Consider the following 26,281-nt stretch of genomic DNA (forward strand, 5'->3'; position numbering starts at 1 on the left):
TGATGCTGACAAGACCAGGTGATCATATGTAGGGGGAGGAATTTGAGATGGACTGACTCCCTGTCTGAGGGGAGGGGCTGGAGGGCTCTGATTTAGAGTCACTTCTGATTGGCTGCACAACCCTGAACTGTGACTGTTAATTCACACTGCTTCAGCTAGAGTTAGCTACGACCTGGAGCATTTGAAAGGAAAAAAAAAAAATCAACACTTCTTTTAAGGAAGGAACTGGTTGTTCAGCCAGATGCTGTCTGATCCAGAATGCCATTGTGGAGCCATTCTTAAAGGCCCTTGGTCTGTGTCCTTTTTGTCATTAAATGTTGAAATTGCCAATCAGATTATATTTCTTCCTCTGAAAATGAAACAACATAGCCAAATGTCTTTAGTGTGGCACTGTAAACCTTGAAACTCTTTTTTACTAGGTGCATTTTGTAAGATTAATTTACTTTAACATTATTTTAAATGAATGTCCATTCATAATGGAGAATTATATGTGAGAAAGTTTTACTTTTTTAAGACATATTTCCAAATGAATTTTTTCAGTTATTATATGTGAACCAGAAAGATAACTTAGTTTTAGTTTTTTTTTGAGAATGGATTTTCAGTTTCTCAATATCAATGTTTGCGGTTTAATAACTTAATGTAATGGGGATATTTTAGCTCATTTAACTATAGGCAGACTATATTGGTATATCTCTATATACCTATATATCTACTAAAACTCCTTGTGATAGAATATTGATGGATAAGATAAAAACAATGAAGCTTTGTGTAGGCTTTTTCTAAAGAGTTCAGATTTTTATATATATGCAGATCTTAAATTCTCAAAATAAAGGCTTTTAAAGGAGAGAGAAAGAGAGAGGGAGAAAGAGAAAGTAAAAGAGAGAGAGGGGGAGAGAGAGAGAGAGAGAGAGAGAGAGAGAGAGAGAGAGAGAGAGAGAGAGAGAGATCCTGTCAACTACCTAGATGCTGATGTAAACATAGCCAAAAAAAAAAAAAGAATAAACAAACTGCAGTGATGATTTGCGAGCTTTGAGCCTGCCAAGAAGACATGACTTCTTTATTTTCTTGCTGGAATTGAATACTTTCCTTTTTTTGCACACAGCTGTAACGTGGAGAATTTTGTTGTACAGTTTTATATGCATTTATATGTGACTATGTGCACATATGTGTATAGGAAGTGATTTTGTTTGCTATGTTATTGCCCAAGATGAGAAGACCAGAAAACAAAGAGTAAATAGGAGAGGAAGGAAGAACGGTCTCAGGAAAATAATCTGAGGGGAAGAGATTCCATGTCTTTTGAAAGAGGGTGTGGAGAATTATCCATATAGCCCTTGGAGTATTGTTTAGTGGCAGGAACAATGTCATGGACTGGGATTTGGGTAGTGGAAAGCTCCACTCCAGGAAGGCTGGTTAAAGGCCAGGGTGGGATTGAAGGTGAGGGAGAGCTAGTTTTATTCCCTTAGATGTCACATTCCAGAGAGGATACTAGCATCTTCCTCACCATAACTAAGCCATTACCACTGAATATCTTGGCTTCTTACTATTTTTTCTGGCTTTTGTGTTCTATGTAAGAGATAGAAAGAAGGGGGGAACTTGAAGAAATATGACTCCAAAAGGTGTTTTAACTGATTATATACATAATACACATACATACACACGTGCATATATACATATGTACACATTTATATACATGCACACATATACACACATATAAAAGCTTTTTTGGGAGTTAAAGATAAAAAAGGAATAAAATTTCTGTTGGGAAAGGATGGGGAAACAACAATGAGTAACAGAGAAAAAGGTAGAACAAGCCAACACTTTTTTTGGTTCTTATTTTTATTTTATTTGTCAAGATGATTGGTTTTCAGAGAAGGATAGAGAAGAATGGTTAACAGGGAATTAGAAATCCCCATAAGTAAGAGTGTGCTTAGTCATCCTCAATGATTATCAGTCGCTGGATCTGGACAAACTACCTACCATCAAATTCAGGAAACTTAGACCTTACAAAGGGACCTTAGAGGTCATCTATTCTAAGTCACTCATTTTACAAATGAGGAAATTGTAACAAAGAAAAGTTGTGACTTATTGAAGATCACTCAGGGAATAAGCAGCTGAGCTGAGTTTCTAACTCAGGGCTTTTGATTTCATGACTGTGTGTTTTTGCTGCACAACATAGTCTTCAATGACCCTAGAAAAGACAGATGGGCTTGTTAAGGCCCTGTCAGTAATGTTGGGAAAACGGAATGATAGAAATGTTGTAGGATTGGAGATAACCAACATTCAGATGTTTAATAAAAAGAAACTTTACTCATTTATATACACTTATTCTATATTTATGTATATTTACTTATTTATATTAGAAATAGAGTTGAATTATATTTATTTATGAATTTTCTTTCCTTTTTGAAAAATTCAATTTGGTTTTTATTTTTCAGATCTGCATTCTCTACCTTCTCTCTCTCTCTTCTTTCCCTCATTTGAGAAAACATGAAAAACAAAATCCCTGCTACACATACATATAGTTAAGCAAAATAAATTCCTTTATTCTCCATGTCCAACCTCTCCCTCTCCCCAAAAAAACCCCAACCTAAATCCACGTCTCAATGTGTGCTGCGTCCTTCAGTTCTCTATCAGGAGAGTGATAGCATGTATCATTATGAGTCCTTTGGAATTGTGGCAATGATCATTGGGCTTATCAGAGTTCTCAAGCCTTTCAAAGTTCTTGGTTTTTATGATATTGTTGTTATTCTATAAATTGTTCTCCTGGTGTTTGCTCACTTCATTGTGCATAAATCAGTCCATAAAAATCTTTATAGATTTCTCTGAAACTATTGCCCTCATCATTTATCATAGCACAATAGTATTTTATCACATTCATATACCATAACATTGATGGGCTTCTTCTCAATTTCCAATTCTTTGTCTCCACAAAGAGAAATGGTATAAATATTTTTGTACATATGGATTTTTTTCCTGTAAGAATACTTTAAATTACAGGCCCTATGGTATGGCTATGTTTACATCAAAATGACTGATTTTGAGCAAAGTTCTGAATGTATTATTAGAGAAATTATTTGTGACCACTTAGAAATGATAATTGCTGCGAACGAGAATGGGTTCCTCAAGAAGTCATATTTAACTTCATTTTCTTTTTTTTAAAATAGGGCTCTTTTACTGGGAGATCAGGAGAATGCCAAGTGTCTGGATTTTAGCAAGACATTTGACAAGATCTTTAATAATGTAAACTAGACAACAGTATGATATGTTGCTTGGAAGATGGTGAGACAACTGGATCCAAAAAGGGATCTTCCTAAAAAGAGATCTTTGGAATCATTATTTCTCAATGGACTTGTCTTGTTTAATGTAATGTTATCTGCCCATGCTGTAAAGATGGTATGCTTATTAAATTCACAGAGGAAGAATTAGAAAAGATTAGCTAATATAGTACATAGTGGGATTGATATCTAAAAAGATATCAACATACTAGAATAATTGGTGAGATCTGATAAGATCAAACTTCTATAAGAATAAATTTAAAGTTCTATGCTTAGGTTAAAAAACAAAACAAAACTGTAAGATGAACAATGATAACGAGAGTACCTACTTGGATAATGAGCTCTGGTAATGAAAGGATTTCTAAGACTCATTAACTCTCTCTTCAACCCATTCAGAGTATGCTAGAGGCACTTGAAGGGCTACCAAGAGATTGTTAAATTTTCAGCGTGGGCATTTGCACTTCAGAAATTCACAAAAGCTAAAAACCAGAGCATGATTTATTGTTTTGTTGATTGCTTAAGAAAGTGATGGAAAAATGCTAATATTGCAGATAAAACACATAAGTATTTATCTTGCATCCATTGTTTGTCCTCCCCCCACCAATCCCCAACAACTGGTTGTTAATAATTTACTAGTATACCCTTGTCATCAGTCTTACACCATAAAAATAAAGTCATCTTGAAGGAGAAACAGCATTCAGTCTCTTAAAGAAATATGGCATGGAATAGCAGCAGCTCATATAAAAGAAGGAATTTGACAAGAAAAAGCAAAGAGAAAGTGTCATGGCATTATGGGAAGGGTCTTTGTTGTTTAGCTATGCTTAAGGATAAGCCCTTAATCGATACAGATCTGGGCCAAGGGACGATTTTTGTTGTTATTATTGAAATCTGGCTAGAACATAGACTAGGATGCTTCCTCTCCAGAGATACTGGACTGGAAACTATCTAAACAACAAGGGCTGCAGTACTAAACCTCCAAAGACCAGAGGCTGAAATTTTTAGCCTTGCTGTGAGAACATCTTGATCTCAAATCATTTTTGTGTTGTTTTCAGGCCTTTTACATATCAATTTGTTATGATTATAAAACAGCAAAACAGCTTACTCAAAATCCAATTTTTTAAAAAAATAAAATAAAAATGAACTTCTTGGAGTTGATACTCAAAAATGGAATTGTTTCAAAAGCAATCATCACAACAAAACAACTGTATAATCATAAAATGAAAATGGTATGGTTAGCTGATCAATGTAAAGAACAGGACTTTGCTTTTGTTTTTGTTTTTGTACTCTATATGAATTAACATAAATAAATATGTAATTGTATAATGTCTATTCTAGTTATGAAATTAAACAGTATAACTTGGAAGTCAAAAAAGCTAATGTTAGCTTGTTATTCAGTTGTGTCTGATTTTTTGTGACCCCATTTGGGGTTTTCTTGGTAAAGATAATGGAGTGGTTTGCAATTTCTTTCTCCAGCTCATTTTACAATGAGGAAGCTAAGACAGGATTAAGTGACTTACTTGTCCAGTGGTCACCCAGGTACGAAGCATCTGAGGCTGGATTTGAACTCATGATTTCTAGACCAGTGCTCTATCCACTGTGTCACTTAACTACCCAATGCTAGTTGAAGCTGCACTAATAGAAGGTTCTTTATCTTCTGTCACACTTCTGTCCCACATCTGGAGTACTTCAGGTGTGGGGTGCTACATTTTTATGTTCCCTGCAGGTTTCAAATACTACTCACATTTCTAAATTCTTACAATTCCACTTCCTAAGTGAATTGTATTTGCAAACATTTTTGGGTGGGTGAGGATGGTTGGATTGAAATTTGGGGTTTATTTAGACATGACTTAAATAGTGAGTAGGAATACTCACTTTACTAAATAATTTTCTTGTGAAAGCATTTTAAAGTAAAATTTCATATTTTTTCATAGATAAAAATAAAATGGTTTCATGGTTTGCTATGGCCAAGAATTCATCATCTAGTATTAGCCTACTGATTTGAGCTTCTCTGTACTAAAAGCAGTTTGCTCTTAGGTGATCAATAACTTGTTACCTCACTGCATCCAGGGTCATCTCCAATTGTCCTGATCTGTGTCTTGACACTGGATCCAGATGTCTCCAGATGAGAAACTAAGATTGGTGACTTTTCACAGCTCTGCCTTACTTAAGTCCAACTCAATTGCATGTCATGACCTCATCTCCCTGATGTCATGTTCCTCCTGGAAAATGAAGGACAAACAATAATAACAATTTGCAGATTTCACAAAATGGATCATGCTTTCTCTTTGGTTTTGCCTCTACCCTAGGAAAATCTCAAAAACAAATCTTAGGTATAGTTCATGTCTAGTTCTCCTCAAATATGAGTAATAGAACCTTCTCCAACAAATATATGTAATGTAAAAAAATATGATACAACTTTATATTTTCTCTACCACAGAAAATGCTTATGCTGTAAAGGACTATTCATATAATAATTCATGTTATTATATGAATAAAAAAACCCAAAACAAATAACCCACTCCTTAGAGTCTCTGTCCCCTGCCCCCAAGTGGGACTGTTGAACAAATATTTCCCATCCACCCCAGACCTGTGTTGTCCATGTAATGTATATAGCAATGTCATGTAATATTGGCAAGCTTTAGATTTCCTGGCTTATCATATAATGAATTTGGTTCTTGAATTATGAAATTCTTTTTTCCTCCAAGAAACATGCTATTAGAAAAATCTCATTTCAGGATGCTAGTACACTCCTCAGGAACCCTCAGAGTCAGGATTACCCAAGGCAAAACTCCAAATTATCTATTCTCAAGTTTGCTAGTTTCTGGACAGTACCCAGAAAAGGAAACAGGTAGAAAAGGGAAGACAGAAACCCCAGATCCAGCAACTCCAGCCTCAGGTTCACCATAGGCTGGGCTTGCCATGTACTTGGCTTTATGCAAGTATCCATTTTTCTTCTACTGATGGGAAGAAAGTGAGAAATCCCTTGCCCTTCTTGTCTTAGTCAATATCAATAAATACTTAATAAGTATCTATTATGTATTGAGTACTGTGTTAGCACTAGGATACAAAAAAAGGCAAAATACAACCCCTGTCCTCAAAGAGCTTACAATTTAAAGGGGGAGACAAAATGCAAATAATAATGTACAAACAAGCTATTTGCAGGATAAATTAGAAATAATCAACAGAGGGAAGGCACTGGAATTAAAAGCAATTGGGAAAGGTTAGCAATGTAGGATTTTATTTGGAACTTGAAGGAAGCCAGAAGCCAGAGATGAGGAGAGAGTGCATTCCAGTTATGGGGATAGACAGTAAAAATGCCTGGATTTGGGATGAAATGTTGTGTTTTAGACTCAGTTCTGGAAATTTAGGGGTTGGGGGCAAGGGGAGAAAGCTCAGTAAGAAAACTGAAAGTAAGAGAGATGAAACTAGTTTTTACAAGTCACATTTATATTAAAAGGGGGAGTGATAATTTTTCCAAAAAGAATTTGTTCTTCTGGACCTCATTCAACCAACTTCTAAGAGGTAGTTCTGGTTCTTGTAGAATAATCACAGAAGTGCCCTAAGCCATCCTTGTGAAGGACTAGGCTACATTTTTAGTTCCATGAGAGGTACTGCTTCTGACAAAGATGTATAAACTGTGATTTCATTGTAATGGGTATAATCAGGGGAACTCCACCAGGATCTACTTTGGCTCGAGGTCACCTCATAAAGTATGTCTAGAGCTGGGCCATTTATATTTTCACATGTAGAGTCCTGGAGCTAGTCCTTTTGAGTGACATTTATCCTGGCCCTCTTTTGGTGAGCCATATTTATTATCTCAGTGTGGAACAGTTGGGATGACATAGCAAATGCTTTCACATCCATAATGGCAGTAGAAGGAAGAGGCTACATTAATTCCTTCCTCTGGTTTTCAATCTTCCTTTTTCACTCTGCAGTGTATGCCATATAGCTCTCTTTCTTTGTGACTCTTTCTGCCAAGGATGGCAACTACTTTTACATGTCTACCAGAGCATATGATCTTCCTGGTGAACCTGACTTGAGATCTAAGACCCTGAATACCTCTTCTGCTTTGTGTTTCTTTGCCTGAGTGTAGGGGATCAAACAACAATCTTGAAGTATTTCCACCCTTGGAGGTAGCCTTGTGAGTTTGAGAAATTGAAATGTCTATATTTCTCAGGCTGCACTTTGGGGAGAGACCCCTGGAGCTACTACACTGCTTCTTGGAGAAGATTACATACAGCAGGAGGAACGCAGTTCTTGGAATGGTTTGCCAGAAGATATGACCTTGAGAAAGAATACAGAGCTGAAATGAAGTGAAATACCTATTCAACAATGCTTCTAAATACTTCATGTTTTAACAACCTCCCAGGAGAATATTATAGTAGTTATAAATTACTCCTGCATATTTAGATCTTTGTCAGTGTGTACTTATGAGTCTTTGTGCTAATAGCATTTCTTTTATGTTGAGGAAATAAATAGCTGTTCTATATAATGTACATTGTACATTGAGTACTTTCTAGTCCTCATTTTTGAGGAAATCCTACACAGGAATCAAATATCATCTTAAGTGATTTTTATCCTGGATTTGGGGATGGGAGGGTAAAGAGCCTGAGAGTTCTCCTTTCTTAAGAAGCATGAACCCTTTCTGTAGCCTAGATTCTAGAGTTGAGAATTTCTTTGGAGGGGGGGAAGGGAGTGAGGAAGGGTAGCTAGAGAGAGAAAAAGGAGGAAGAGAGAAAAAAAGGGGGATGTAAAGGGAAAGGAGACAGGGGAAGGAGAAAAAAAAGGAGTAGGAGGAGAAGAGAGAAATTTGGAAAGAGAGGGGAGAGAGAGAGAGAAAGAGAGAGAGAGAGAGAGAGAGAGAGAGAGAGAGAGAGAGAGAGATATGGTGGGGGACAGCCAGACAGCCAGAGACAGAAAGTACCCCAGCTTTGGGAACCCAGGAACAATAGTGTGTGATTTCAATATCAAATTGATTGTGGTGACTCATCACATTGTTCAGACTCTCCCCTGATCAACTCTTATTACATTAGAAAGGACATTGCCAAGTTGGAGCTTGTCCAAAGCAGGATGATTAGGATGGTGGGGGAATTAAAAGGAAGAAAAACAAACAAACAAATATTTGTTGAGTACCTACTCACCATCAGGAACTATGCTAAGTACTTTACAAATTTTATATTATTTTGATCCTCACAACAACCAGAGGAGGTAGATGCTATTATCATCCCTATTTTATGGATAAGGAAGCTGAGGCAGACAGAAGTTAAGTGACTTTTCCAGAGTCACACAACTAGGAGACATCTGAGGCCAAATTGGAACTCAGTTCTTCCTGACTCCAGTTGCAGCATTCTATTCATTTTACCGAAACTAGCTGAAGTCATGACATCAGAGGACTGAGATCTTTGAGGAAAAGATAGGTACCCACTGGTTCGAGACATGTGGGGAAAAGATTGACAAATACAGGTTAGACTAGCAGCCCAGTGAGGTCCCTTCTAACTCAGATTCTACAGTTTTATGATTTTGAAAGGACTGGAGATGTTTAGCCTGGAGAAGATGAATTAAAGGCAACATGATGGTGATGTTAAGTAACTAAAGGGTAATCATATGGAAAATAAATTGTGCTTGGTTTGCTTTTCATTAGAAGAAGGAACAAGGGGATGGAGACTGCAGAGATCAGTGGAGTGAGAAACTTTCTAGTTGGGTGATATAGTAGATAGAGTACTGGACCTGGAATTACAAAGACCTGAGTTCAAATGCTGCCACAGATACTTCGGCAATGTGACCCTGGGCATGTCATTTTGTTAAGGGGAAGGTCAATTCTCTGAGAGTCTCCACAACTATGGATCATTGCATCTGAAGGGTTTGCAAGGCAGCCTTTGCTGACACAGGTGTTGCAGACTGGGACAAATTGGAGGCAGAGGGAAGAGGAGAGAAGTCAGACCACGCAACTGCCTCTCAGTCAGAGAGGTCAGAGAACAGCAACTGCCTCTCAGTCTCCTTGTATCATCATCATCCTCTCACATGAAGAGATCCATTCTACAGATCTGAGTTAGACCTCCAGCAGCCAGTGGCAGGTGGCTCCTGTATCACAAAATCATTTAATCTCTGTCTGCCTCAATTTCCTCATCTGTAAACTGTGAATAATACCAACACTATACTTTTCTCCAAGGGTAGTTGAAAGGATCAAATGAAAAAAAATGTTTGCAAAGTTCTTTGCAAATTGTAAAACATTCTATACATGCTTATTATTTTTATTAGGCAGCTAAGTGACATAGTAGATAGAGTACTGGGTCCAGAATCAGGAAGTCTCATCTTCCTAAGTTCAAATCTGACTTCACTTACTAGCTGTGTGACTCTGGGCAAAACATTTAAGCCTGCTTGCCACAGTTTCCACATCTGTAAGATGAGCTGGAGAAGGAAATGGTAAACCATTCTATTATATTTGCCAAAAACTCCAAATGGGGTTATATAGAGTCAGCCACAACTGAAAAACAAATTATTATTATTATTGATTATTAATAATTATAATTGCCCTAAAGTGAAATGGTCTCTCTCTGGCAGTGTTTGATTCCTCAACATTGGAAGTCTGCAACTTGTTATAGATATTGAAAAGAGGATTCCTACTAAGGTCTACATTGGTTCAGAAGCTCTTGAGGATCTTTTGAACTCAGGATGGGTACAAGGGTAAAGAGATGGAACTAGATTTTACAAGGACTTTCCAGGAAGATTCTCAGGAAGGAAGATTGGCTGAGCCATTGTTCAAGCTCTGTGATTGCTTATAACACTCTGGAAATGACATGACTTATTTTTGGTGAGATTATTTATCCCCAGGGGAGTCGGATGAATGGCTCCAATTATTCCTGATAATAAAGGAAAATTCTTTTGTTTTTGGAAAATAATGTCTAAGTCATGTGAGGTAAGTGGGGATTGAAAGTACAGTTACAAAACACATGGGGTATTTAAGGCTGGCAGATGGTTTTGTCAAGATCTACTCAGGGCCTTTGGTGGGCAAAACAGAATCTCCTAGAACTGAGGGGGATGTTGCAACTAGCCCAGTAGGGAAACCCTGAGAAGTCAGAGTCCCAGCCTAAAAGCTTCTGGTGGGGTTGGGAGATTTAGACTTAGAACATAGTGGGACTAATGAAGTGAGTTAAGCTGAGAATTTAATTCTCATCATTTGCTCAAAGAATAAAAAGTGTGTGTGTGTGTGTGTGTGTGTGTGTGTGTGTGTGTGTGATTATGCTCTAGGTGATGGGAGAAATATTTGTATGTTTGTTCTTGCTATTATATTTAAAGCAAATATTCTTTTACAAAAAGCTAATTTAGCTGTTACATGAAACTGGAATTCTGGGACTCTATAATTTGGGTAACACAATAAATGAAGACTTCAGATAATGACAGAGATGAGATATCCCTAAATGACTTAAAGGTAATGGAGACTGCTAGGTGAAATGTAATGAAATTGGCTTTTAAGCAGAGTAATCATTGCTACATATTCACCTAATAAGCAAGGACTGTCAGGCCTACTAGTTTGTCACCATTACTTTCTACCCCACCCTCCAATCCATTCTCAAATTCATATGCTGGAATAGATGTAATGACATGTATAGGATGGAGGAGCAGTGAAATAGTGAGAGTTCAGTGAAGGCTAGATATGATCTATAGATCTTTTAGCTTTCTGTTGGAGGAAGAAAAAGGCTGTGGTCTGAACTCCTGAATCAGATACTCAACAATTTTTTTGGTCATGTATACTTTTTTTGGTAGTATAGTGAAGTACATGGATCCTTTCTTAGACTAATGTTTTTAAATGTATAAAAGAAAATACATAGAATTTACAAAGGAAATTAATTATATTGAAATACAGGAATCAAAACATTAAAAAAATAAATTAATGGTTCCCAAGTTAAGAACCCTTGAGTAGACTAATCAGAGGAAACCTGGCTTGGGGATAGCATGGCAGGGAGATCACCAGTTTGGAGAACTAGAGAGGTTCCCAGCAATATGCTCTGTGATAAATCTAGCATCTTACCATTGTAAATATATATTTGAATTAATCTTTGGGGGAAGCTGTATGTGTTATTGTTTGTCTTTATCTGTGTCCATCATATAAGATATCCCAAGGGTCTTCATGTGGACTTTTTAAAACCCTTTATAGTGAAGCCTCTTTGGATGCAGAAAACTTATCTGGCCCCAATAGAGAGTTAGTGATAGGGTGGGAAGAACCCTAAAGCTGGAGGCTTCCAGATTGGTTGTGGGTGAGGTGTGGCTTTGTATATAAATAGCCCCAGAGTTTTATAGCCCAGAGAACTGGAAGTTGGGTGCAACTAATATAATGTATATCTGTAGGGATGTGTCTAGAGAAGATTTACCATTTATGGGCAGAAAATTTGAAGGAAAGGAAATATATCTGACTGCTCATGGCCTAAGATGATGACCAGTGATGGGAAGCGAATAGACTATACCAGTAAGTTTAATTAAGACAACTTACTTCTGTTCTGATTAATTTTTTTAAGAGGTCCTCTCATGTTTCGTTTTTTCCATCATGATTGTTTCATGATAAACCCTCCACTCCATTGAATCCTCTCTTTGAAACAAAAAGAAAATAGTTCAGAAAAATTGATCAACAAAGTGATGACATCTAATGATCGAGGTAACATCCCTCAAATATCACTCAGATATCCCATATGCCTACTAAAAGGAGTGTGCTTCATTTCATATTTTCTGGGAATAAGAATGATCAATGCAATTAACCTGAATTCAGATGCCTTTGAATTAGTTTTTATTTGTGTTATTATAGTTGTTTTGTATACTGTTATTTTAGTTCTATTTTCTTTCTTCTGCCACAGTTCATCAAGTCTTTTATATTGGTACTGGCCTTAGTGTGAATAATCGATTGGCTTTAACCCTCCCTGCTATAGCTCAGAACTCCTGTACCATTTCATCCTCCTCTGGTACCAAGGATTATAGGCTTGTGTGATTGGAAATGCTGTCATACTAGCATAGTTCTAAATAGTTTTGATGCCTTATAGTTTTGTTTGAAATGTAATAATACTAATTCAAGGAGGACTAGCACTCTGGTGTGAGGGCTTGCTGAGTCCTTTTCAGGACTGCTCATCCACCTCTGGTGTCTACCTGGTATTGAACTCTCACCTGTGGCTCCAAAAAGCTGGAGCTTTCACAGCAGTTACACATTGGTAAACTATTTTGGCAGATGGACTAAACCAGGTTGATGGCAACCAATGGGCCTCAGACCTTGTGGTGAGTTAGGGGGATGTCTACCCCAAGCACATGAAGACTTTCCCTAGTGGAATGGATGAATGAGAGCAATTTATTCCAGTGACTATGAAGGCAACTGAAGTAGGTATGGTGGAGTGCTTAGAGCTTGATCAGCCATCAAAAATGCCTAGGTCATACACTGTATCCTGGGCCATTGGCAGTCATCTTGACTTGTTTTGCCACTGGACTTCAACGACTTTGGAAGAGAGAGTGAGGCTGATGACTTTGGGTGACTCTGCTTTACTTAAATATAATTGACATAAGAGTCAAGATATCATTGGTCCTCTTCAAAAATGAAGAACAAAAAAAAAATGAAGAACAAACTACCGATATAGTAATATTTTGCTTCCTTCATTACTGCTTTTCTTTCTTTCTTTCTTTCTTTTTTGAGATTCTATACTTTTTGACCTATGCCGAATGAATTTTGTTATTAATTTGTCTTATTCAATAAAGGAATCCCTTGGTAATCCGATTGGCATAACACTATATCTGTAAATTGATTTAGATAGCATGATGATTTTATGTTTGAGATCTAATTGTAAATAATGATTATTCTCCAAGTATTTCATTCTTTCTCTAGAGTCTTATAATTGTATTCAGAAAAATTCTGAGTATATATTGGTAGGTTAACTATCAGATTTTATGCATTTTGTAAGTATTTTGAATGAAATTTCTCTATTATCTCCTAGATTTTGGTAGTATTATATAGAATACTGCTGGTAATTTGTTGATTTATAATAATTGATAACTGTTGATTTTTACTAATAATGCTGATAATTTATTGACTTATTTTGTATCTTGATACTATATATACTATTTTGATTTCATAAGTTCAAATCTGGCCTCAGACACCTACTTGTTGTGACTCTGGACAAGTGACTGAGGTCATTTTGTCAGTTTCCTCACCCATAAAATCCGTTGGAGAAGGAAATGGCAAACCACTTTAGTATCTTTGCCAGACTCCCAAAAAAGAGATCACAGAGAGTTGGACATGATAGAAAAACAATAACAAAAACTAAAATTGAATTAATCATCTTAATTGCTGCTTCACTAATTCTCTGCAGTTTTCTAAGTTAGTAAGTTTACTAAGTAAGAAAGTCTGTGCAGAGGAATAATGTGTTCTTTTCTTTGCCAATGCTAATATAATTCTATGTACTTTCTTTCTCTTGTTGCTATAGCTCTAGCATTTATAGAACAATGTAAATAGTAAGAGAGACCCTTTGTTACTTTTTATACATTCATTTTGTAGAATGTTACTGTATTATTTGGGAATTTCTTTTTCCTTTAAATGTCTTAAAATGCATTTTCATTTATTTATTAAACACACATTTATTAAGCACTTCCTATGTGTAAAGCTTAGTGATAAAATCTGAGAATACAACAATTAAGAAAGCATGATCCCTACCATGAATGAGTTTATATTTGCTATTCCCTGGGGAGTGGGAACCGGTGTCAGATACCTACATAAACTGTGACTATGTAACCTCTCCACTGTAAGGTGGGGAGTCTGAGGGATACAAATGAAATATCCTGACAAAGTGCTTTGACAATCTGAGGAAGGAAAGATTATATTGTGATAGAAATCAGGCTTAGTGGGAGAGGTATTTGGACTCATATTTTGGAAGGAGAAAAAGGGAAAGAAGTCTGATGGTAGATACTGGGGTTTACATTATTTACCAGTGACAGTGAAAGGTTAGGGAACATCAGAGAGCCCATGTGAATCTTTAGATTGGTTTAAGAAGCACAAGAGCATTTAAGAGATTAATTCAGTAAAGAGAGAACAGAAGTTTTTTTCGGATTGGCTTTAGTAATAGAAGAAGGGACTGAGAGTAGCTCTCTTGCATACTCAAATTTGACTTCTTTTCTGGATCTGGGGTAAGTAGATGATATTTATACTCTGGGCCTTAAGCCTACTGACCTCAAGTTTTCTCCTTTCCTTATTTAAAAACAATGCACTGATCTCTTTTATTTTTTATTAAAGCTTTTTATTTTCAAAACATATGGATGGATAATTTTTCAACATTGAACCTTGTAAAACCCTGTGTTCCAAATTTTCCTCTCCTTACCTCCAACCTCTCCTCCAGATGGCAAGTATTCAATATAAGTTATACATATTAAAATATATGTTAAATCCAATATATGTAAACATATTTATATAATTATCTTACTGCACAAGAAAAATTCGATCATAAAGGGAAAAAATTAGTAAGAAAACAAAATGTAAGTGAACAACAACAACAAAATGCAATGTTGTGATCCATACTCAGTTCCCACAGTCCTCTCTCTGGGTGTAGATGGCTCTCTTCATCACAAGATCATTGGAACTGGCCTCAATCATCTCACTGTTGGAAAGAATCATGTTTATCAAAATTGATCAACATATAATATTGCTATTGCCATGTATAATGATCTCCTGGTTCTGCTCATTTCACTTAGCCTGATCTCTATCTTTTAAACTTGGCTAAAAGCACTATTTTCTTCACCCCCCCTTTTTTTTAATGAAAGCTTTTTATTTTCAAAACATATGCATAGATAGTTTTCAACATTCACTCTTGTATCTTGCACCTTTGGAATATCTTGTGTTCCAAATTTTTTCCCTTCCTTCTCCTCACACCCTCCCCAAGACAGCAAGTAATTCAATATAAGTTAAACATGTGCAATTCTAAACATATTTCCACGCTAAAAATCACAGTTCTGTCAACTATGTATTAGTGTCCCAGTTTTCCCACATCCCCTCCAACATTCATTATTATCTTTCCCTGTCATACCTGATCTGAAAGTTATATAATGATTCCTCAGAGTTGTCTTAATTTGCATTTCTCTGATCATAGTGATTTAGAGCATTTTTTTTTCTTATGGCTAGAAATGGTTTTGATTTCTTTATCTGAAAATTGTCTGTGCATATCTTTTGACCATTTATCAATTGGAAAATGGCTTTAATTCTTATAAATTTGAGTCAATTCTTTATATATTTTAGAAATGAGGCCTTTATCAGAATCCCTTGAATGTAACATTTTTTCTCTAGTTTATTACTTCCCTTCTAATCTTGTCTGCATTGGAAACACTAATTTCTCTAAGATGATAATTTTGAATGGCCTGAAAATGGTATTATAAATATGCAAGAGTCTTTGGCAGAAAAAAGGTTCCCCATCCTTGTTTTTATACTATTGACTTTGAAGTGATTCCTGAATTAGGAAATGGTCATTCTTAATACTTGATTCCTCATCTCCCCATGCCATCACTAGAAGCCCAAGTGAGACATTTATTCCTCTTTCTTTACCATATTCAAGGCACACTGGGCTTAGGCAAGGAAAAGTAAAATGTTATTTTAGAAGTAATGTGTTTTAAGAAAAGGATTAAGAGTGGTTATAAAAGATTTCTACTCAGACTAATTAGGATAGAAGTCAGGGGTGGCTTCTAAATGAATATTCTATCTTATTCCCCTGAAGTTTCTTTAGCTATGTCTAGTTTCAGTATGATGGTCTTCTTGAACAGGTTTCCTAAAGATGATGGCATCTTTCTGAAAGTTCTAAGGAAGCTTCCCTGGAAAATTGTTCCCTTCTTTTTAAATAACTTTGACTCTTCTGTTATAGGAGATGATGGAAACTATTCAATGTGACCTTCCTACCTTCCATCTTCTTTGCATCTAAGATGATTCTGCAGTCATCTACTTTCTTCCCTTCCCTTCCCTATTCAGAAGAACTCCTTTCCTCTTTATCTTATCTGATCCAATCTAATAAACATTTATTAAGCAACTACTATGTGTTACTCACTATACTGAGTGTTGGGGATGCAATTAATAAAAGAAAAATAGGCCCCACCATCAAGAAGCTTACCATTTTACCGTAGTTTGGAGGGAGACAATACACAAAAGTAGGCAGGAAAGCTGGTGTGTGTGTGTGTGTGTGTGTGTGTGTGTGTGTGTGTGAGAGAGAGAGAGAGAGAGAAAGAGAGAGAGAGAGAGAGAGAGAGAGAGAGAGAGAGAGAGAGAGAGAGAAAGAGAGAGAGAGAGAGAGACAGACAGACAGACATAGAACACCTAAGTGTACCTAGTTTGGGGGCATCTTGTTCTATGAAGTTGAAACCAGGCAGAGCAATAGATGCAAAGTGGAGTGAGTTGAAAGTTCAGTCTCTTCCTTTATAAAGGAAGGCATAGGGAAGAGTTTGATACTTTACTCTCCAGTCCTTCAAACAGAGGAGGTATCAATCAAGGCTTGAGTTAGCAGTTTGATGATGAATTAGAGGTGATGAGTTTATCCTTATGAATCCCTCCTAAATTGTGATACTGAATTTGCAGAGTCCACTAACAACCCTATTGCTATATTATCCCCATTTTACAGTTGGAGGAAACAGGCAGAGGTTAAGTGGCTTGCCCAGCGTCACACAGCTAGTAAATATCTAAAGAATGGTTCTGAATTTACATCTTCATGATTTTAGATACCATGCTCTATTCACTGCACCATCAGTTACCTTTTGAATAGGGATTCTCACTGTAGAGACAGTCACAGAGAAGAATAGCATTCTAGGGAGGAAGCAGCTTCAGAGTCTGAATTCTGGAAACAGAGAAGAAAGGTGGCTATGGATTCAAGAGACAAGTACTGTCATCAATATCAAACTGCCAAGAGGAGAAAACCCAGAAAGCCTAGCTAAGCAATTGCAACTTACTGGACAGTTCATATGAAAAAGAGCCAGGAGTTTTGTGAAAGCTCAATAGTAGTCAAATGGCTACTTGTAGCAGCTCTAAAACAATGAAATTGTAGGAGAGGCATTGTGTCTAGAATGAGGGAAGTGAGTTTCACTTTGCTTTGCTTTGATTAGATCATATCTAGAGCATCATGCTCACTTCCAGACCAATACAGTTAGGGACCTGGAGGGTATGTTATTCAAAGGTCAATTGAAAGAACCTGGAATGTTAAATTTATATATTCATAAAACAATATATATAGTCCAAACTTAAAGGAGACAGGATTGCTATTTCCAGGTATTTGAAGGGCTGTCACAGGGAAGAGGGATTAGATGTGTTCTATCTGGCACCATGGGCAGAAATAGGAGCTTCAGAGAAGCAGATTTCAGTTTCACATATGGAACAATTTCTTAATAATTAGAGCTGTCCCAGTGTAGAATGGCTTACCATGGTAGATAATGGGGCCCCTTCACTTGAGTGTTTCAAGCCGAGGCTAGACAACCACTTGTCTTCTCAGAGGGAAAAGTATCGAATGGGATTTAGTGCTTGTAGACTTTAGAGATATCTAATCCTACTCCCTCATTTTACAAAAAGGAAGCGGGTCAGGAAGGGGGGTGGGATTCACTCAGTCGCATTGTGGCTAGTCAATGGCAGAGCCAGGATTTAACTCTTAATCCAGAGCTTTTCCCTCTCTCCTCTTCTGCTTCTTCTTTAATGCCAAAGGCACAAAAGACCTGTAGACATAATCAGGCTCGCTCTCTGGCAGAGGTGCATGTTCACACACATAAAACACATTCACGTAGATTGTAAGAAGGTTACAGTGACACTCTCCCCATCACCTTTTGGGTCACGTTTTCCTTTCTAATTAGTGTCTGACTGCGTAATCCTGGAAAAATGGGCTTCCATGTAGGACCCCCGTAGGGACCTGGCCAAGGATAGCTGGCTGGGTGTTCAACTTACATCCCTGTGAGTGTGTGACTGTGTGTGTATGTGTGTGTGCGCGCGCGTGTGCGTTTGTAGGTGCACTCCAGAGTTAGTATAAACCTAGGCTCAGGCACCCCCAGTCCAGCCCTTCCCTTCTTCCCTTTCCCCAGAACCTGACCGAATCGCCCCTCCCCCTCCTAGTCCTGTTCTCCGGTAAACCTTCTGCGCCTGCCCCCTCCCTTCCCCTTCTGCTCCTTTCCTCTCCTCCCTTCTCTCCCCTCCCCTCTTCTCCACTCCTCTCTTCCTCTCCCCTCCTTTCCTCTCTTCTTCTCCACGGGTGCAGTTGGCTAGCAGCTTTCTGAGACGTCTGCAGAGCGGCAACGCCAGGAATTGGCCCAGCCGGGTGGGGGAAAGCGCTGGCTGCGGAGGTGGGGGGGCTCCCCAGGTGGGACAATCTTTTCTCAGCTCTCTGGACCCCCGTCCCGTCCTGCTCCCTATTCCTCTAATCTGCCTGTCCATTCGTTCCCCCTCCTTTCCGAAATCTGCCTTCCCCTCCCCACCCCCTCCCTTTTTTTTTTTTTCTTTTGGCTTTGGCTTTGGCTCTTGACTTACGTTTGTCTGTTCTGTGGGAAGGGCGTTTCTGGATCTGAAACCTTTGGGGGTTTGCTCCTAGGGTGAGAAGTTGGGGGCAGCTGGGCTGTCGGGTGGCTCTGAGTGTCGCAGGATCGGGGCTTGGCTCCGGGTGGGGGAAGCTGGGAGATGTTTGTAGTGTGTCCTGAGACACTAGGGACGAGCAGGATAGAGATTTCTTCTCTGTGTGTATTTGGGCTGGGAAGGGGGGGCACTTCAGGATGCTGGGAATGCAGGAATGGGAGCCTCGGAGGGGCTGCAGTAGGTTAGAATCCCCCTAATTAGCAGTTTTTTTTGTGTGTGTGTGATGTGTGTGCTTGTGTCTGTCTAATGTCTGCGTTTCTGCTAGGGTTATAGCCAAGTATCTCTTCCCCTCCTTCCCCTCCGCACCTCCTGTATGTTTCTGTGTCCACACAGGTCTGTCAGCATGTGTATAAGCACGGCACCTGTCCCACTGTTGTTAGACAGCCTGATGGAGAAGTGAGGAAGGAGGGTGTGTATGTTTGGGGGTGGAGGGAATGGACTAGGAGAGGTGGTTTGCAGGATAAGCTCTGGTGCTAGTCACATTCCTCTCTTTCCTTGGTTTTTCAGGGCCAGTTTGGGGCAAGCCAGCTTGGGTAGAGAGAGCACCATGGAACCCCTCTTCCTGGACCCATTCTGGGAGAATTTCTATGGAAACCGCCTGTTCAACAACTTCTCTCTCCCAAATGGGAGCCAAGTGCCTCCTCACCTGCTGATCAATGTGACCCAGGACACCTTTCTGCCCATTGGCCTCAAGGTCACGATAGTCGTTGTCTACCTGGCTGTGTTTATAGGGGGTCTGCTGGGAAACTGTCTCGTCATGTATGTCATCATCAGGTAGGTGGGTTCTTGGTCCTCCGAAACATGTCGTAATCAGATGGGCTTCTGCCCCTTCTTTGAACCTCCCAGCATCCTGTAGTTGTAGAGATAGAGAGGTTATGACATTGGAGCTGGGATTGCCAGTTTCTTGCTACTCTTTATGGCAATTTCGGGGGATGAGTGATAGGGCTCTCTATGGAGGAATACATATCTTTCGTATAATCTGCCCTGTTGACCCCTTGGGGGGAGGAGAAAAAGCTGTGGCCCAGGTCTCTGGAACTTGTGTTCAGGAACAGACTGAGAAAGGAGGTCTGGCTATGAGATCCTCTGAGAAAATGGCTACTGTGACTCCTGAGGGGCTAGGTCGCTGTCTGTGGGCCTGGATGGAAGGAAAGCCTGTGGGGTTTAAACTTTAGAAAATCTTGGGCCACTTGAGGCCTGCCTAGGTAGAAGGAGGAAAACCCTGGTGAGAAGAGAGGGTATTATCTATCCCTAGGATTAGGAATTTAGGGCCATGCTCAATCCTCAGTGGAAATAGATGTTGCCTTCTCCTAAACCAGGCCCTGAAGTCCAGTCTTGGGGAGCTTTAGGGCTTGGATCGTGGATGTTTCTCCTCTCTTCCCCCATCCTTGAAAAACTCTCAGTTGTCCATTTTCCCTCTGCCCAATCTGTAATTTTTCACTAAGACAATTTACTTCAACACAGATTTATTGAATGTACCTATGTGTCCAGCCCTATGCTTGCCATTGTATATGAGATAAATAATATATATCCTCATGGCAGTCAATCTGGCTGTCAAGGAAACAGGGCCATAGTATGTATAGCTTAGAGAGCTATGGCTTGATTTAGGCCTTGAAGAATGGATAGGATAAAGAAGAAGTCATTTAAAAGATATTTGTGAGGAGAATAACATGAGCAAAAGGGTGCAGGCAAGACTGCTCTTGATATTAATCTAACAGTGAGGAGATCAGATTATTGGAGGGAGAGAGGGCAGAAACAGTCTGGGAGGTGGTATTATATTGTCTTGTTTTCCTCCAGAAAGCATCTTTGAACTTTTGGTGCATCATCATAGGTGCAAACAAAAGGGATGTATCGAAGAGTGTTAGATCTATAGAATCCTACTCCCAACACTAGTTATATTATCTTGGGCAGGGCACTTGCCCTTACTTAGCCATAAGTGAATAAGAAATATGTAACCTGAAAGTAATATATAAAATGAGGATAACAATAGTTAGTGATGAAAGTATCTTAACTGTAAAAATACTACAGAAATGGGAGTTGTGATGACTTATGATGATTGAGCAGTATGGTATAGTAGATTGGGTGCCTAATATTCATTCTAATCTCTAATTTGTGCTTAGACCAACCATATGATCTTTGAAATCTTTATCCATGCTGTTTTAGTCTAGGTTGATTATCAGAGCATGGACAGTTTTAGAGATAAAAGAGTCATAGTTCATCATTTTACAGGAAAGGAAACTCAAGTCCAAGAGGCAAAGTGACCTGCCTAATGTCACAGAGGCACTAAGTGGTAGAACTGGAATTTGAATCCATGTCTTCTGATTCTAACTTGTCCTCGATGTCCTTCCTTGATCTGGACAGGCCAGCCTGGAACTCTACTGGGAAAGGGATCCAGAATGAAGCATTTTAGAGACTAAGGATGCTATTTTTATCTTTTTCATCCTCCCTCAGTGTTGGGATGGAAAAAATGAACCTACATCCTGGATTTAAATAGACAGGAAAGGTGAAAAACTCTTCAGAAACATTAATGCACAAGAATTGAGAAGTCCAGGAAAGTATACTGACAACCTGTCCAGGACAATCAATCTGAAATAGCAAAGGAACATAGCCGATATTCCTCACTGCCTGCCCTCCCATCCCATTAGTTTTACTACCATAATTATCTCTGCCATTACCATCACCATGGCTACAATCTTCACTGCCATCTACCTCTCTACCAATACTATCACCACCATCCCTGCTGCCATCACCATGGTTACCATCATCACCATAGCTGCCATTACTACCACTGCCATTGCTGCCCTGTATTGACATCTGTAACGATTGTCATCTCTAACGTGCTCCTCCATCTATCACAGTTGTTGTCTCTTTTGCTTTCATCATCCGAATCGTCATCTGTATCGCCATCATCATCATTCTCATCATCTCTGCTTGTCAACCTCACCAGTGCTGCCATCACCAAGCAGTGATGACCAAGAGGGAGAGTGTATACCAATCATCCAACTGACCTTGAGAGCTTAGGTCTCTGGAAGCCACAGAATTAGTGTTAGGGTCTAGAAGGAGTGTGGAGGGATGGGGATAATTGGTCATCTATTCAGATATCCATCTGAATCACATCCACGTGCAGGATTCTTCACTTCAGAATGCAGGCTATGATGGGAAAGCTTAGGTTGGGTCCCTTTTCTGGGGGCAGGTTGAGCGGTTAGACCTTGAGGCTACTGTTCTTTACTCCCTCCTCCACCCCCTGCATCCCCTGTTGTCTCTACAAGAATCTGAAAAGAATGATGATCATTATCATGAATTTAATTTCCCCCCATCTCTCTATATCTCCTTTGCCCTTCTCACAGACACACAAAGATGAAGACAGCCACAAATATTTACATCTTTAACTTGGCACTGGCAGATGCCCTGGTTCTGTTGACTCTGCCCTTCCAGGGCACCGATGTTCTCCTGGGCTACTGGCCATTTGGAAATGTGCTGTGCAAGACGGTCATCGTCATCGACTACTACAACATGTTCACCAGCACCTTCACTCTGACTGCCATGAGTGTGGACCGCTACATTGCCATCTGCCACCCAGTCCGGGCTCTGGACATCCGCACCCCCAACAAGGCCAAGGCTGTCAATGTTGGCATCTGGGCCCTGGCTTCACTCATTGGGGTTCCTGTCACAGTCATGGGCTCAGCCCAGATGGATGATGATGGTCAGTGCATGTACTGGTTCTGGGTATAGTGGACAGACACCATCACCCTTTTGAGGGCAAACTCATTCTTCCTGTGGGGAAGGGTGCCCGGATCTGTAATTTCTCTGGGGAAGACAGACCTGCAGAGTTGGTATCCCTTTGGGGAAAAGAGACTAGACCATCATACTTCTAGAGTAGGGATTCTTAACATTCTTTTGTATCAGGGAATACATTGACAATCTGGCAAAACCTACAAACCCTTTCTTAGAGTAATGTTTTCTAAAAATCATAATCAAAGAAATTGCTAGATTTCAGTTAGAGCTTAGTAAAAATAGAGATGTAATTTTTTTCTCATCAAATTACAATGGACCCCTTGAAATTTTCCCCCAAGCCCCTTGGTAGCAGATTTCAGGTTTAGAATCTCTGCTTTAGAGAAAGTTGACTACACCCATCCAGATGCATTGTCCAACTGTAGGAGGGAGTGTGATAACATGAAAATAGTGCTCAATTTGTAGTCATAAGACCTGGGTTTGAGACTTACCTCTACTTCTTACAGCCATCATGCTGTAATGAAGAGGGAATTGGACTTGTCTTCAGGAGGGAGTCAAATCCTGCCTCAGACACTCAACATTTGTATGATCCTGGGCAAATCAATGAGCATTTCTATGCCTCAGTCTGAAAAAGAATGGGAATTATACTTAGTGACTTTCTAGGATCCATTCCCAGCTTGAAATCTGTGACCTTACGTCATTTTACCTTTCTGGGTCTCATTTTTTTCATCTGTTAAATGAAGGAATTGGACTAGATGATTTCTAAGATTACTTCCACTTCTATATGATCCTATGACATGAGGGAAGCCAGACCATCTTGATCATTCATTCTTCTGTGAGCCAGTGACCCGACCCAATATCCCTTTGGGAGAGAGCAGACCCGGACCTTACATTCCCTTGTAGAGGTGGGGGGAGACTGGGGCTATAGATAGGATCTAGAATGAGAGTTGGAGGGCTGGGGCAGGTCTGGTGACCCAGTTCCAACTGGGACCCTTCCCCATGTGGGGGGCCCAGTGCCTGGGGTCAGGGGGAAAGCTGCAGCCATCCTGGTCTCCATGCTTGTTTTATTTCTCTTGACAGAGATCGAGTGCCTGCTGGAGTACCCCACTCCTGAGAATTATTGGCGCCCTGTGTTTGGGGTCTGCGTCTTCCTCTTCTCTTTCGTGATCCCCGTCCTCATTATCTCAGCCTGCTACAGCCTCATGATTCGGAGGCTTCGCAGTGTCCGAGTCCTCTCCGGCTCCAGAGAGAAGGATCGCAACCTGCGGCGCATCACTCGACTGGTCCTGGTGGTAGTGGCCGTGTTTGTGGGGTGCTGGACCCCTGTCCAGGTGTTTGTGCTGGCTCAGGACCTAGGGGTTCAGCTGGCCAGCGGAGCTGCGGTGGCTGCCCTGCACTTCTGCATCGTCCTGGGCTACGCCAACAGCGGCCTGAATCCCATTCTCTATGCTTTCCTGGATGAAAATTTCAAGGCCTGTTTCCGTAAATTCTGCTGCGCGTCCTCCCTGCGCCGGGAACTGCAGGTGTCTGACCGTGTGCGGAGCATTGCCAAGGATGTGGCATTTGCCTGTAAGACTTCAGAAACTGCTCCCAGGCCCGCATGACTAGGCGTGGAACTCCCCATAATGCCCACCAGCCCCCAAACGCCATCCACACCCAACACGGAGCTCACACAAGTCACTGCTCTGTAGTAGGGCTCTTTTCAGACTCCGTGATGGGCACAAGGATCACTGTGGGGCTGGAGACCGTCAGGACGGCTTTGTGACTGTGACCCGGAGAGGCTGTGTCCTCTGAGCCACCAAATGTGGGGAGGAAGTTCCTGTGGAAACAGACCTAAAATAAGGGCTGTTTCTGTGAGTGGTCACAGCTGAACCAAAACGCGCCTTCCTGATACGGTGAGACAAAGAGCAATGGGGAGGAGACTATCTCTGAAGGGCGTCTGGCCCTCAGACTTTCACACACACACACACACAAACACACACACACACACACACACACACACATGTAGATATAAAGACCCTCTGAAAAAATCATCTAGTCACAGAGATGCACAATCTCGAGCACAGAGAGTGTGGACACACACAGACACCCATGTAAGCACACTGCTGGGATGCAGAGATATGAAGACACGTGGATGGCCGAGGTCTTACAGAAGGAGGAAGATTGGCTGGAGAATTTGTGATTTACTTTTTACTTTCGGGGAGGGGAGAGAAAGACCTGATGCCTCCGGATGGTGCTTCTGTCATCCCATGTGCTCTCTTTGATGCTATTCCCTGGACCTAGTTGCCACAGGATGCCTAATTACGCATCCATAGACTGGGCCCATTGCTCAGCTTCGCTAATCCTGCTTCTTGTAGAAAATGAGAGCAGATGAATTTGAGGATTTTGAAGGTTCTTTCCAACTCTGACATCCTATTACCATGTTCCACAATTCTGTCTCCTTTGGGATGGAAGAGGGAACTTTGATGGAAGGGCTAGGGCATAAGTGAATAAGATGGCACGAGTGTGCCAGAGCTGGGCGAGCTCTGGGAGAGTTCTAGCCGGCCTTTGGGTTGGCCCTTGGGAGCTGCTGGCACTTGCTCCCTTTGGCCCAGACTTTCAATTCTCCATTTGCCTGGGTTAGGTCACCCGTGAGAGGAAGGAGTGCCTTGCCATTGCCCTGATTCCACGGTATAAGATTTTCTTGGAGTGAACAGCAGCCAGCAGGGCAGGACAAACCGAGAGTCTCCATGGACCTAGGAGCCCTGGATGTGCTCTCTAGGTGCCCAAACATTTCTTCTGACTCCTCAGCCGGAGAGCTGATCATGTTCCTTTGTGTTTGCTGATGCTTTGTTATACTACCCTTTGCAACCCCCTTTATGCATGGGGAAAGAGCCCATGCTTCTGATTTCTGGGGTTATTTTCCTCCGTAGGATGTGCCCCTCACTCATTACACACTAAAGACTCTGTGACTGACCCGTGGCTTGCCATGGTGTCCAGGCCCACCAGTAATGTTGTCCATCCTTACTGGCAAGCCACAGAAGGGCTCTTACACTATTTTAAAGCTTGGGTCATATTTATTTAGTTCTCTTTCCTCAGCAATGCAGGGGGGGAATGGTGATGTCTCAGTGGTGATTTAATTCTAAAGAAGAAAAATTTGTCCAGTGAATGGAAGATCTCACACCAAGGTGCTTGGCGCATACCAGATGATTGACTGATTTGAGCTAGATAGAAACCTTAGAAACTATCTAGTACAACCCTCCTGAAGCTGAGGTGAAGGGACCTCTAGAGGTATCCCTGTAGCTGCTAAATTCTTGTAAAGAATGAAGAATTCTGTTCTTTCTGCTATGACCTGGCTACCTCCAGGAAGAGAGAGACTAAATGCTTTAATATTTGTTAGCTGCAACTCTTTATACACCCTGAAATGCTTGCGTGGCTTCAGTGTTTTTCTTGCTCTTGAATCTATAACCAGAAAGGCAGCCAGTGCCTTTAGTGTTCTCCCTGTTCTCTGATTCAGACTGCCTTCGAGCATTTGTCTCTAAATGTGTGCAGTGGGTAAAGAATAGACCTCTTTTAGGTCTGAGTTGGACTTTGAAATATATCAGATTGATCCAGACCATCAAGAACCATGGCTTTTTTATATTTCTGTGATAGGAGGGACAAGGACTAGGAAGGAACAGAACTGCTTGTGCTATGTAAT

At 40.3% G+C, this 26,281-nt stretch overlaps 1 protein-coding gene across 1 annotated transcript; it reads left to right on the forward strand.

Annotated features, from left to right (window-relative positions):
- The first annotated feature begins 18,152 nt into the window (after positions 1–18,152).
- On the forward strand, positions 18,153–24,585 carry OPRL1 (opioid related nociceptin receptor 1). The gene is made up of 4 exons (XM_051976831.1): positions 18,153–18,604; positions 19,381–19,647; positions 22,218–22,573; positions 23,683–24,585. Exons 2-4 carry the CDS (start codon positions 19,421–19,423, stop codon positions 24,204–24,206), a joined length of 1,107 nt encoding a protein of 368 aa, XP_051832791.1. The 5' UTR covers positions 18,153–18,604; positions 19,381–19,420; the 3' UTR covers positions 24,207–24,585.
- The last annotated feature ends 1,696 nt before the right edge of the window (positions 24,586–26,281 follow it).

This window comes from Antechinus flavipes, chromosome 2, assembly GCF_016432865.1.
Source record: "Antechinus flavipes isolate AdamAnt ecotype Samford, QLD, Australia chromosome 2, AdamAnt_v2, whole genome shotgun sequence".
In the NCBI taxonomy this organism is placed as follows: domain Eukaryota; kingdom Metazoa; phylum Chordata; class Mammalia; order Dasyuromorphia; family Dasyuridae; genus Antechinus; species Antechinus flavipes.